Source organism: Manacus candei, unplaced genomic scaffold (assembly GCF_025592945.1).
Source record: "Manacus candei isolate 608988 ecotype Guabito, Panama unplaced genomic scaffold, ASM2559294v1 h1tg000063l, whole genome shotgun sequence".
Lineage (NCBI taxonomy): Eukaryota > Metazoa > Chordata > Aves > Passeriformes > Pipridae > Manacus > Manacus candei.
Genome location: NW_026138111.1, coordinates 4,743,721 through 4,757,863, shown reverse-complemented (window position 1 = coordinate 4,757,863; position 14,143 = coordinate 4,743,721). Strand labels below are relative to the sequence as shown.

The window sequence follows — 14,143 nt, the reverse complement described above, 5'->3', positions numbered from 1 at the left end:
AGATGTCTTCTGTACCTATATATGATAGCAACCATGTATGTCAGTGGCAGTATTATTTGTCAGAGACACAACACAAATTTGGGGCTGGTTCCTAGAGTCACAGATGATACTGCCAGGAAAGATCATTACTTATCCTGGTCTGACCTCTTGTGTGGATAATAGGAACTAAATCTAAACATTTTTTTTTTTTAAATTCCAGGAAAAACATCAATTTGAAATCTTTAAGAGCTGCAGAAATTCATACCTTACTTTGTTAGTGTCTTGGGATTTTTCTCATATCAAATTCCTCAATATTAATCAATTCACTGATTGGTTTTCTTTTTGACAAATTAAATATTTCTAATACTTCAGTCATTCTCTCTGAGTCCTCTCTATGTCTTTGACTTAAGATATCAAAACTGGATGCAATATTGCCAAAAAAAGAAAACCAACAAAAGGCAAAATAAGCTCTTAGGTTCATTAATTCAAGGATCCAATCACTCCCAGGTGTCACAGCATCACTCTGGAAGCTCACATCAAGAGAGTTGTCAGCATGGCCAATCCCATGGATCTCTTTCAGAGCCACACATCTCAGGGTACAGTCTCACACTCCAGAGGTATAACCTATTCCAATTCTCCTTTATTTGCAAAAATTTTTTATTTGACTATATCAAAATACAGCTTGCCTGAAGAGGTCAACTGAACAAGTGAGTCAAGATTTGTTTATGTAACTGCTCTGTTCTCCTCACTTTGTCAGAATGGTAAATCTGTGTCATCCACATGTTTTCATTATCCGCTATTTTGTTAGTGGAAATGCTGAATAGCATCATGCCAGTCACTGACTTCCACAGATGCTCACCAGATAAACCTCCTCTGGAACACAACTAACAAAAAAAATATTTTTTTAGTCTTCCTGGTACAATGTTGTGTTATATTTCTGTTGATACTGTTAAAAGCTATTTAAATGTACAGAAAAAAATAAACCACAGCATGAAATTATTATTTTGCACACTTGCATCTATCAATGTCAGTTCCCTTTTCAAAAGTAAAGACAGAAATGAAGCTGTTAGGAATGATCCTGGGGAGAAAAAAATGTTTCATATGATCTTAACTGATAGTAAAGAAATTGGATAAGTAAATAGATTAATAATTATTAGAGAGATATTAAGTATAGGTGATAGAATTTAATACTTATAATTAAAACTGTACCTTTACTATCTTCATGAACATATTATTTTCTTCCCACAGTGTCTTCTGAGATAGATTAACAAAAATTGTCACAGATACAGGAAGCACTTACATGTTACAAGATTGCCAGTAAAATCCATAGAGGAAAATTAACAGAATTATTTTTGCCGATAATATTAATAACTCTTATTACTATTGTTAGCTGGACACACTGTGGTCACTGTAAAACCACAGTCTCTTTACATTACTGTCCTCTGATATGTTGGAGCTTCCCTATTTACAGTCTTCCAGAAAACTAGAAAAAGCTTTGGATACTCTACCCACAAAGAGAACAAGCCCATTAATAGCAAGAGTTGTGATACAGTTGTAGATATATTAACAAAGATTAATTGAGTATTCAAAATCTGCATGGAGGCAAAAATAAATATCCAAGACTATCCAAATAGCCAAAAATATCCAAAATAATTTTAATTGAATTTCTTTCTTAAGAAACATAAATAAAGGCAATAAAATGACAATTTTTTTCATTACAGTTTCACATGCATGACCTACAGTGTCTCACTTACTGGTGAGTGATCATGCTGCCACAAGGGAAACGATAACACACTTGGCAAGACTGAGATAGGACTGAAGGCTGAAACAGCATCCTTTCAGTCCCAGTGAAGCATAAAGTCAGGCTACTTATGGTGACTTCAACCCTAATGCTACCTCATTTACTTTCTAACATTCTGTTGAGATAGCAAAGTTGCAGTAAGGATTTGGAAAGCCACAACAGTCCACTGCTGATTCACGCTGTTACTACATTATATTTATGCTGCTATCATACTATTTTATGATGGGAGACTCCATTTTGGTCAGAAACAAAGCAGATGGTGAACTACATGTTAAGAGGAAACAACACTTGCTTGCCTGTACTAAAATATATAAACTCTACATATATTGGGTGAAATTAATTCTAGTGATAAAGAACCATTACAAGTTTCAGATATAGTCACACAGAACTCTATTTCAATGATTATACATACAGGTGTGTTTTGCCAAATAAGAGATTTAGCTGTTACTCACATGAGGGTAAATAGAGTTGCTAAAGATGCACTGTAAGAAGAACTACAAAAATCCAAACCACAGTATTCCTGAAGATATAAAGAACACACATGGCTAAATACAGACTCTTTGGATGAAAGAAAAATAAAAACTCTCATTACAGTCTCAATATAACTGTTGTCCTCACGTGATTAATAGCTAAATCTTTTATTTGGCAAAACACGCCTGTATGTTTGTATAATCATTGAAATAGAGTTTGCGTGACTATATCTGAAATTGTAATGGTTCTTTATCACTAGAATTAATTTCACCTGATATATGTAGACTTTATATATATACAAGCAAGCACGTGTGAAGCTTCAAGTACTGCTCTTCAGCTCAGGAATAAGTTGTTATCCATCATTAAATATCTTATGTGTGAATGCTTTAGGATCACATCAGAATATCTGGACCCAAAAATTAGAGTTTCCGTAACACTGTTCAAGAAGAAACCTCCTTTAAAACAGCAATGATTACACTACATGCAGTCCAAGTCAGTCTCATTTATTCAAAATTTGCATTTGCTATTCATTTTTGTTGCTACATCTGGGCCTATTTATTGGGTGGCAGTTCATTCTGCAAGGACAAGTCTCAACAAAAACAATCACAGAAGAGACATACAGCCATATTAAATATTTTCCTGCAATTAAAACAACAACATTAATGAAAATTTAAAAAAGCACTTCATCTAGCACAAATTTCACCAGGTAATCTCCATTAAATATTGAGAATTAATTCCTGGGGCATATAGGAATAGCTGACCAATTACACCATAAGGTTAATGGGTTCAATCTAATTACATTCAAAATATGCAATTTTCAGGGAGTATAACGAAATAAAGACTTTTGTAAACTGCAGAACTTTGCAGATATGCAACACTAGGTAGTCAGCTTTACAAGACGGAAGAGTTACGATCCTAGTGTTTTTATGGTACCCAGAGTTCAAGACAAATTATTACTGTGTCATTATTACTGGAATGATCTCTGAAGCTCTACTTTCAGGTAACTCTCCACGTCCTCTCTGTTTTGTAATCTTTCCTATTTCCTTCTTCAAGAAATTCTGATTCTGAAGAAACTGGTCCCTTGGTCAGGAACCAAGTGATATGTTGGTAATATCCTTTTTTCAGGTTGCTCTGCTAGTTAGTCACTATGCAAAATGGGTAGTAATTGAAAGGTTCAAAACCAATCAATTATTGGCAAGAATATACAGAACACATAGTATGATTTTACAGAATAACTGTAAGTAAAATAAAAATGCATTCTAGGTTACACTCAGTTACAGTAAAAGGCTAAAATTCATTACTAACCAAGAGTTAAAGTTATCTTCCTATTACAATCAGAAGGATACATTTCCCACAGAAAAAAAAAAAAAAAAAAAACCAAAACAAAAAACACAAACAAACTGTATTCAAATCTGTGACACTAAATTCCTTAAACTCAAATAATAAGAACAGAGTTGCAAATAAAGGCAAGGGCTTGGGATTCTCTTGAGAGCCAAATAACTGTCCCAAAGAAGGAAGGCTTGCTAAAGGAGCAGACATTTCTTCCATGAAAACATTCAGAATGTAAAGGGATCTTTACAATATGAACTGTATAAAGACTATGGTCCACAGTTTTTCTCCACATGACAGCAAGTTTTACAAGTGGAAGTATGTTCAGTGTCTCTTTCCCTCTATTAAGCAGTCTCCACTGGATTTGCCCCTGGATGCTGCAGAGCTTCCATCCCTCCTCCTTACTGGCAACATCTCTGGTAACAATCACTGCAAGAAACAGGACTCAGGCTTTCAGGAGACATTCAAATCTTCAAGGAAGTCTTTACAGAATATTTAATATTCGGACCATTAAATGTAGGATTTCTGTCAGTGCCATGTTCCTTAGTAATTAGTGGAGTGAAATAAATATTTGCAGAGGGTAGGGCGAGATCAGAAGTGACTGATTCGCACTTATGTCTTTCCACTGACTGCAAATGTAATTTAAAAGTGACTTTATTTTTAATTTAGACCTGACTCACAGGATTCACTTTCTTTCATTAAACCTTAAGCCTAGGTATATAATGTAACACATTTTCAATCTCACTGGTCTCTGTAACATGAATCATATCTACATATAGTATTTGTACTCAACCACGCACCTGGTTAACACCTTTTTTGTTACTTAGAAGATTAATATTGAAAAATAAGGAAGACATATTAGCTAATATCACACAGAATTGATTTAGAAAATAGAAACGACTGCTCACATTGTCATATAGTTGCTTTGTTTTGGTTTTTTTGAAGGACACAGAGAAACATTAGAGCTAGAACTCTGTCCTACTAATATATGGTATAATGAACTCAATTGTCAAATACACTAAATCTGTTACTAAAAATTTTGTTCTGCATGAAAGAAGGGGTAGAAGTTAATGAATTGCAGTGTATTGTATCCAAGAACAAATCTGCACTTTCAGTGCTTACATTTGAAATTTTTAATTTGATGTATCATCTAAAATTGCAACATAATCCCTATCACAAAAGCCAACTATTCATATAGGAACTAATCTGGAACTAACTGAAGAAAAATCTGATGAAATCCAATGTTTGAAATGGCATGAATATTCACATGGAAGAAAACAGAATATTCAAGATTATAAATTACTATATCCCTTTTTGAAGATTTTTGTTTCAAACAGTAAACAAATGTAAAAGTATTACACATTGATACTTGCGTGTAATGAGTCAAAATATGTCTCCAAACTATTCTGACAAGAAACATAAGTTCTTAAGACCTTTGCTCTTCAAGCATACTGCCATCTACTTACAAGCTGGTAATCACTGCAAAACACTTCTTACATCTTACACATTTCCTCTAGAAAGAGCCACTGCAGCTTTTACAGTTACCTTGTTCCCTTTTAGATGCTCTCACCTAATGTGCTGAGGTAGAAGGTACTTGCTACCATGTCCCATTACCTTGATTTTCAGATTTGTTAAACTCCTGAGTAATAAATGACTTGGTAAAAGCCATGTGCCTTGGAATTACACTTAAAAAAGGTTAGAGTAAAAATGAAAATAAAGTTACTAAATCTCAACACTCATAACAAAGATTACAGTTATAAACACTTATAAAATATGAAGAAATTGAGAAAATATATTTATCCTACTTATATCAATATTGAAAGCTAAAGACTCTTGTCCTATTTCTTATCACCAAAGTTTTCAGCTTCCTACTTTTCATGCCGCATTCCAAATAAAAGTTCTACTGATAAAGTATCTTGACCCTGTGGAGCTAGTCTCCTTCAGGAGGGATTTTGAAAATGTCTTCCTGTTTTGGCAAACCTATTTCATTACAAAAAAAATACAGACAGATTTTCCAAGATAACTCATGGCTGTAGTAATTAGGTATTCCAGGAGTTGGTTTTGCTCAACTGCTTTGGAGAGAGCAGGGCTTTGTTTCACCAACTCCTGTGATTTCTTTGATAGTATTAGACTAGTTCATATCACAAAGTAACTTGTGAGTTTCAGCAGCAAATACATATATTTAAGCTACTTGCAATTCAATACCATTGTACTGTAACTTGCAATTTTACTATGTGCAACAGTTCCAAATGTCTTGAGGAGTAAGTATGACTTCTGGGAGAGAACTAGATGGAAAGAGGGCAACAGAAACAGGTGCAGATTCCAAATTCAGATATTACAAAATTTATCTGTGTTACTGTAATCTATTAAATATTTTTAAAGTGCCAGGCATGAGCATTATTACTATAGACTCTTGGCCTATAAACTCAAGCAAAAGAAAGAAAAAGAGGTGAATTTAGGTGTAAAAATATGCACATGGTTAGCTGTATGAAATGTAAATAAAAGTGGGGTTCTTTTGTTTGTTGCTATTTTTTTAATGATTTTCATTCTCAGCTTTGCACATTAAAGCCAAGCTTTGAGAAAAAACTACGTATAAAATAGGAAAAATAGGCCTACGATCTCATCAAAAGAGAAAGGAAAGCCACACTGAAACTTCAGAGATAAGTAAGGGTAGTGTTAGGATTTTTATTTCCTTTTCCATCCTTCTTAGGTCATTTTTAGTGTACTACATAAACTGGTCAGAATCTTCCAGTAACCTTCTACACAGAGGGCAAGTCCACCTCCTGGTACAAGGCAAGCACCATTAGTTTCTCCAAGTTAAAAGAAGGATGACATACAGTTTATCTTTTATATTTCAGTTGAATATTAAAATTTTGCAATAATAAGTTCTGTGGGACAAAACTTATATTTCTAAGACTGCATGTCAAAACATCTCCATGTTTTCTTAACAATATACTCACATGTGAAGTCAAGATATTCATGATAATCAAAATATGCTGAAGTTTTTGACAAAGTTGAGGAGGGTTGTTAAAAGATCAGTTAACCTTTTTCCAGTCACATCATTCTCTGTTCATTAAGCACTTTGCGTGCAAAAATAAAGTCAGTACTTTTATTATTGTAAATTGGCTCTTCAGAACATAAATGATTCAACAATGTTGAATCCCAGATGTCTGCTACCAGTACTCAGAGATTAAGGAGCAATCTCACTTTAGATTGCTAGCTATGATGTTCAAAGTCTAAAACAGCAGATTCCAGTTTCTTGCCAAAACATGACAATATATTGAATGTCTTCCAAAAGTGCTCACAGCAGGGAATAAAATCACAGCAATGTTAAAAGACAAGCTCTTTAAAGTTAGAAAGATTTCCATGTTCACTCTCCTTAATTCTTTACAGGTTTTAGTATATTCACAGAAAAGACCCGCTTAGGTTCCATACACAGAAAAGTGAGGGTGCAGGGTCCAGAACCACAAAATCATCTACTCATAAAGCTCACAGTGAAGGAGGGCAAACACTCCTCTTAATCAAAAAACTAATCCTTTCAGAAACATTTTTTTTCCTTTCATTTAGAAACATTTATTTTTCCTGCAGTAGCAATGGAAATTAAATTTCTAGCAAAGTACACATCAAGAAGCTAAATTAAAATATATTTGTTAGTTACGCCTCATATAATATGAACGGAGAACTCCTGGACTTTCATGCAGAAAAAGTAACTATTTAAAAATTTACATCATAAACTAGGTACAAAATCACAAAAGATTAATGAAACCTGTATTACTGTAGTTCAGTGTAAAAAGATAGAAAAATATCACATTTCTGATATCTGATATGTTTCTAGAGTAGATAATTGCTAGGAAGGATATTAATATTAAACTTTTTAAATGAAAGTCTGTTACTTATATACACAGCAGTATGAATTGGTCTTCTAAGCATCTAGTTACTCAGTATATATCTAAATTTTAATAATTTTAATAATGCACAATTGTGTATGCATTTACTTTGGTAATGAGGTCATTAAGGTTTGCTTCCTAGTACATATCTAAAATAATAATTAAACAATAATTATTTAAAATATTATATAAATCAGAATAAAGCACAGTCACTATTCTGAAGATTTTATGGCTCAAGTATAAAACGAGACAACAAATTCACAGAAAAGTAAAAAGAAGCAACAAAAAGCTATTCAATGTGACTGTGCTATTAACAGATTCAAGTCTACATGTGAAATCTATTCTGGGCATTGCAAAAAACCCAGAACTTAACAGAAGGATTTAAAGAAAAGTAACTGAATACGTGCATTAGGTGCTCCATTTAAGTAAGGTGGTCGGTCACCTGGGAGACAGCACAGATACTTTCTTGAGAGCTCAAGTGCGTGATGAGGCTCTCTCATCACTGGCTGATAAACTGGTAGTCAGCACCTCAACACTGAATCTGAGATGACATGCAAGGTGTCAGTGTAAGTCCATTAAACGCCTTAAAAGACAAAGTGTCTAAGTTTTCCTTAGTGCTATAAAGGAAAGGGAGCTAAGGGAGATGCAAAGCAAGAAAGTAAGAAAAAATGGTGGACTGAAAAATGATCTTTGCAACTTCTTTGCAATCTGGGTGAATGTAATTGAAGTAAAAATGCACTTGTCAAAGAAAAGGACACTGCAGTAATAAAGATGTGAGTTGATGACAGCACGGGTGAAAATGTCTGTTAGACAGACAGAAAAGCCTATATCTTAGAATCATGAATAAGAAAAGACAGATTCCTTACCACAGCATATTGAATATATTTTTACAGCTCAGCTATGTCAACAAAATGATAACTTACTTTAACTAGAAATTTGGACTAAATCTAACAAATAAATCAGTATTAGTCTAAGTATTACTTACTTAATATGAGTTACTATTATCTTATATTCAATTCGACAGCTGAATCTGTCCCTGAAGTCCTGTATCCTTACAAATCTCTCAGGTATCTTGTACGTGACACCATTAAACTCAGCAGTCATATTTTCTATTGATATTTTAATTCTAAATATGCTCAAAATTGTGTTTGAATATTTTATCACTTAAAAGCATCAACCATTCACATCTCTCAAGAATTCAGGAAAATTTTGGAACTATGGCTGTAAGTAGGAAAATGAATAAAAGTAAATCAAAGTCTAAGACATGCTGATGAGTAGAAAGGTTTTCATTACTTGCATGTTTAATTACTTAAGCTTAGATAGTAGAAACTAAATGAATTTCACATTTTTCATTCACAAGACATACTTTATCACATTTTAAAAAATTGTATTTTTATCTATATTAAACTTACTGTCTTTTTTCTTTTTTTTTTAATCTGATACTAATATGGAACCAGTACATTAACACAGAACATTTATACCATCAACAGAAACATCATAAACCAAGTATGACCTGTGTGATTCTATAAAACATCACACTGGTTACAAAGGAAAATCTGAGGCAGGATCAAAAGGTCTTCCATTTACTGTCTGAACATTTTGTTCCCTGCTCCCTTACATGTGAAGTATAAATTGCTAATCTGAAGTATGAACAGAGCTACAGAACTACCCAAACTAGCTCTCTGTACCTGGGTTTGTAGGGTACCCTGTCAAGGTAAAGAAGACTCTTCCTAGAAGTAAGAACTGTGAGAGTATAACAAGCTCTAATGAAAACTAAAAAACTCTCATACTTTTCAATAATATTAATCTTTGATTACATGATAACATGTAGGTTTAGTGTCACTGCTATCAAAAAGTGACACTGTGGAATTTGAAAATTACATGTAATAATTTTTGCCCTCATTACATAGCATTGCATCACACAGCTCATTGCATTAAGTAGCAAATTCCAAAATGGGATCAAAGCTTACTAGAAAGATTAAGCAGCAGGAAATGCAAGCAACTATAAACTCCTAGGAAAACAAAACCATTTGACATTTCCCACCTCCCCATCTTCCTAAAATCAGATGTTTTTGCTTGGGGTACTGGAGTTTGATATAGTTGCTCTCTGTTGTCCACTGTATTTTACAATAGTCAGGTAGGAACAATTTATAAGGATGTGGAATGGAGAAGTGGTGTGGAATCTTCTCTGAAAAGCCAAGGGGTCCCAGTTTTCATCAGGCAGAAATGTGGGACAACTTCTACACGTAACACACATCGCTTGACATTATATATAGAGCATCACCTTGCTCCTCACTTGTCCTTGGTAAAACTTACATTAACCTGCAGATCTCACGTTTCAGATGAGATCTACACTGATATCTTATACTTAACCAGATAGCAGTGAGAGCAATAACTTGCTCAAATTATTCAAAGATGACAACTTCTATCATGACTTATCACCTTACAATGAAAACATGATTTTTTATGTTATTTGAAACAGGAAAAATATGTCAGAGAATCAACAAATTTTTATATGCTTGTGTTGCAAGTCTATATATACACCTGTTTAGATATATACATGTACATCTATAATATATACATATAATATAGATACATGACTATTTGAACATTGGAGGCCTGAGTTGGAACCTTTATTTCTTCCTCTATTTCCCTCACCAAAACTTACTTCTGTTGACATCTTAATATTTTTTTCTACAGATACAAACCAAATACCAAGAAATTTTCAGGTCGTATCACTCTATAATATGAGTCCAGTCAGCCTAACTTCTTTCACTGAAGAATTTCTTTCTCTGCTACACAACAATACACAAAAAAGCCCCCAAAGCAAGAATGACATACACATGGTGTCTGTAATAAGGAACTATTATTATTGAGGGACAAAAATTTGGTACATAAGTCAATTAATCTGTTCATATGAGGAAGAATGAACTTCATACTTTTACTGATTGCTTAGTTGCAGCAAGACACACTTATGAGAATGCTCTTAAAATATTTGTTTCTAAAGACTATTTTCTACCACTGTCCTGTCTGTAACGTTACTGCTAATATACTTCATCAAATAATAGGAATAAAAGTATTGCATAACCAAGTCCTTTAAAACTGGTCTTTGATTCAAAACCTGATCAGTGTCTCATCTGGCATACCGCCATGTCTGATGTTCTGGGGAAATTATTCTGACTTAAAATTCCTGTGAGGTTTGTAATTCTACTGAAAGAGGTCAAATAGACATGTAAAAGAAGAGCAGGAGTTTTCACAGCTAGTAGTAAAGAACCTGGCCCTCTGACTGACAATTAGGAGAGACCTCCTTTATTCCTGTCATACGCAGAAAAACAAATACAACACACACAATGTGCAAGAGAAATTACTGGATGTATATGATTCTTGATACAGTTTATGGTATAAAAATCTTCTGTACAAAATGTACTATAGCTATGACTTCTCAATAATGTGAATTCAGTGCAATAGTACTCCAACAGCATACACTGAACTTCCCAATTTTCCAATGTAGTTTAAGTGCTTATTACTTGAGCTACTACTTTGAAGACTAGGCAATGATCTACAGCTATTATTAACAAAGCAGAAGAATAATGGATTTTATTCTTGCCTGTGGGACAGAAGTATCATTTAGAGAATTGATAACACTTTAGTTTAGTCATTTTAAAAGGTCATGTTACACAATAAAGAAGGCCAAGCCGTTTAGTGATAACATATGATAGTGATAAAACTAGCACTGGTCTACAGATCCTCAAAATCACTAACTGCATTTCTATATTGTAAGCAAGCTAAAGCAGTCTGATAAATGTATTCCAAGTGTGTTCCTGATTTTTATACTTTAGAGTCTAGTTTACATAGCCTATAAAGAAATTAAACCAAAAAGAAATACCTTAATTATTAAATAAGTAAACAAATCTGAATGCATGTCAGGAGAACAAATCTTCATAGTACTATACTGTGGGATTATTTACTTAAAACATAGTTGCAATAGATTCAGTAGCGAGGGGAAAATTATACTTTTTGGTGCAGGAAAACAACAGGAAAAATTTAACAGGAAGGATTAACAATGAACAATTGGAGCTGAGAGGCATGGATATCAACATTAAAGTTGTTTTTGATAAAATACCCTAAATTGAGAAAATCTGATAGCGTTAGCAGGTAGTATAAATTAAAGCTGTTATGTTGTGCCCTTAGGGATTAATTTATTGAGAAGATAGGCAACAACAACTAAAGTACTCTGAATAAATCATTTTATGAAGAAAGATAAACTAGATTGAAGTGATGCACAAATTTGCACAATGGTTCATTTGTACAGGGCCGCAGAGTTCAGTCAGATGGAGAGAAAATAAGCTGGTAATGGGCCATTTCCCCAGGGTAGGCAATGGTGGGGGCTTCACAGCACGGGTTGTTTACATTCAGCCTCCAAACAAGACTTTAAAGCCTTTCAGGCATTGAACGCATTATCATAAGATAAAATCCAATATAAACATTTCTATGAAAGTGAACTGTCACCAGTTCACAAAAATAACTGAACTTCTACAGATGTATGCAAATGATCTGCCTACCTCGCATATTCAAATCCTCTTCTAAGCAACTTCCTGATATGCTCTTTGCTGGAAAAATGTAAGGTTTCGAAGTGTAAGGGCCTGAAGTCCTTTTACTTCCTACTGAAAAACAGTCTCCTTATTTTAAGAGACTGCTTGCCCAGTTTATTTGAAAGAATGAACATGACCTTGTTAGAGAAAGTTGTTATAGATGAGAAATTATAAATAAATACTTCAGTGATGCATTTAAGATTAAAAAAAATCCAGTTACCTTTTCAGAAAATCTCTTTGTGAAATATCAAGGTAACAGCACCTCCAGAAATCATCTTCTCAAAGTCTGCCTCAGTTAAAACAAGATATTTTTTCCCCGGAGTGGACAAAGAAAATAGATCTCCTACAGCTTACAGTAAATCACTTCACGCCCAAGAGTTTCAGAGCAACTCTAACTAACAGTAAGACATTGTCAGTCTTGTTGCAATTGCTACTATTTGTCTTAAATTCATCCCCAAGTAATGTTAGGAAGGTAAATCTAAGAAATACCACCCTGTGCTTGAAAAAATATTCCCCCTCACTTACCTGAAAATCTTTCTCTTCCAGGATCTCTTTCCTCCACCTGACAAGGAAGGCAGCACAGACGTACAAATGGAAGTGAGAAAAACCCTCTGGTTCAGACTAGAAAAAATAAAAATATATCATCCATTCAATACACAAATAATAATACTTTTGATCACCATATACTCCAAGGGTATTTTTATGACATTCACTACTAACTACAAATGTCAGCTATATCTGTCTCTCTTAGTATCACAAACATGCTTGCATTTCATCTATGCCAAATCTATTAATAGCTATTATCTATAACAGGTATGGAGGTGAGGTATGCATCCATTTCTCACACTTAAATTCATTCTTTACTGATGTGTTTTCCATTTCTGGTGTTACCCATTAGTTTATATATAGCATGAAATATTGTACTGTCCAGCTCAACACTGTGACATGAACATAATGCTTCATCTCCATTATTAGAAGCAAACTCTATTACCAGTAGTAGCTTTTGAACTATAAATTCTGCTACAGGGAATTATTAAGCATTTTAAAAATAAACAACTTGCTCTATATTTTCACTAAAGGAAAAAATCTATTCATTGTAACATGAAACATTTACAATTTACTTTTGCATTCAGATCTGCAGCCTTCAGTTTAGTTCCAGTCAGTAGAATCTGTCACTTTATAAAATTTCCTCTAGAAATTAGTATTTTATAAGTATACCTAAGAGTCCAGAAATACTTGTGATCCTATTTTTAAAAGACATCACTAAGTTTTCTCATACTACCAAATCAATCTTAGCTTTTATTTTCTATACCACTGAGAACTGAAAAAATAATTATGATATTAAATTATCAATGTGATGACTGAACTAGTGCTATGTAAAATCTCATTTAAAAATTTAAAAATAATAATTATAACATTAAACTACATAATCTGGCAAATGTAGAGATATTTAAATGCTGATATCTATATAATTTACAAGATTAATTATAGCGCTTCTAAAATATAGCAAGTTTTTTCATATTCTCTGCTGGCATTTCAAAACTGCAGTTTACTCTTTAGAAAAATAGAGTATTCTGATCAAGTATAGTGAACAGAAACAACTTCTTATGTAAAGCATAACACCTATAAAATATCTATTTTATGGCTATTTAACCAAGAAGAACACGGTATTTAAAATATGTGCTAAAACTTCCCTGCTATCGTAAGGGGAGAAGGAAAAGTATTCCCCTGCTACTTTTCCTTCTTCTCTACCCTTACCTGATAAAAGAGCAGTGTACTACTTGTTAACAGCTACGGAAACTACAGATCATCTGGTCCACCAAAGTGGTCAGAATTAAGAAAAGAAATAATGCCAATTATTTGGAGGCAAGATTTAAGTTTAAAAGTGTGCTTGGAACTGAAAATAAGAATTAGCTAATTTTGGAAGCAGAGAAGATATATTTGGGTTATAAAATCCTGTGATACGTTTCCTACTCTAGGAAAACACTCATTGTAAAATGCCAAGAGAGAGAAAGCATATGGTAATTTTAACTAAACTTCTCCCTAGAGTTTGTCTTAACCAGAAAAATCAAAGTAAAGTCCAA

General features: G+C 33.5%; 1 protein-coding gene across 2 annotated transcripts in view; it reads right to left on the bottom strand.

Moving 5' to 3' along the window:
- The window catches only part of TBC1D22A (TBC1 domain family member 22A), a 164,384-nt gene that overhangs the window by 19,021 nt on the left and 131,220 nt on the right, over positions 1-14,143 (bottom strand). For both annotated transcript variants that reach the window (XM_051805182.1, XM_051805183.1), the window contains exon 12: positions 12,585-12,680. In XM_051805182.1, the coding sequence (XP_051661142.1) occupies positions 12,585-12,680 (96 nt within the window). The remainder of the gene's footprint in view (positions 1-12,584; positions 12,681-14,143) is intronic.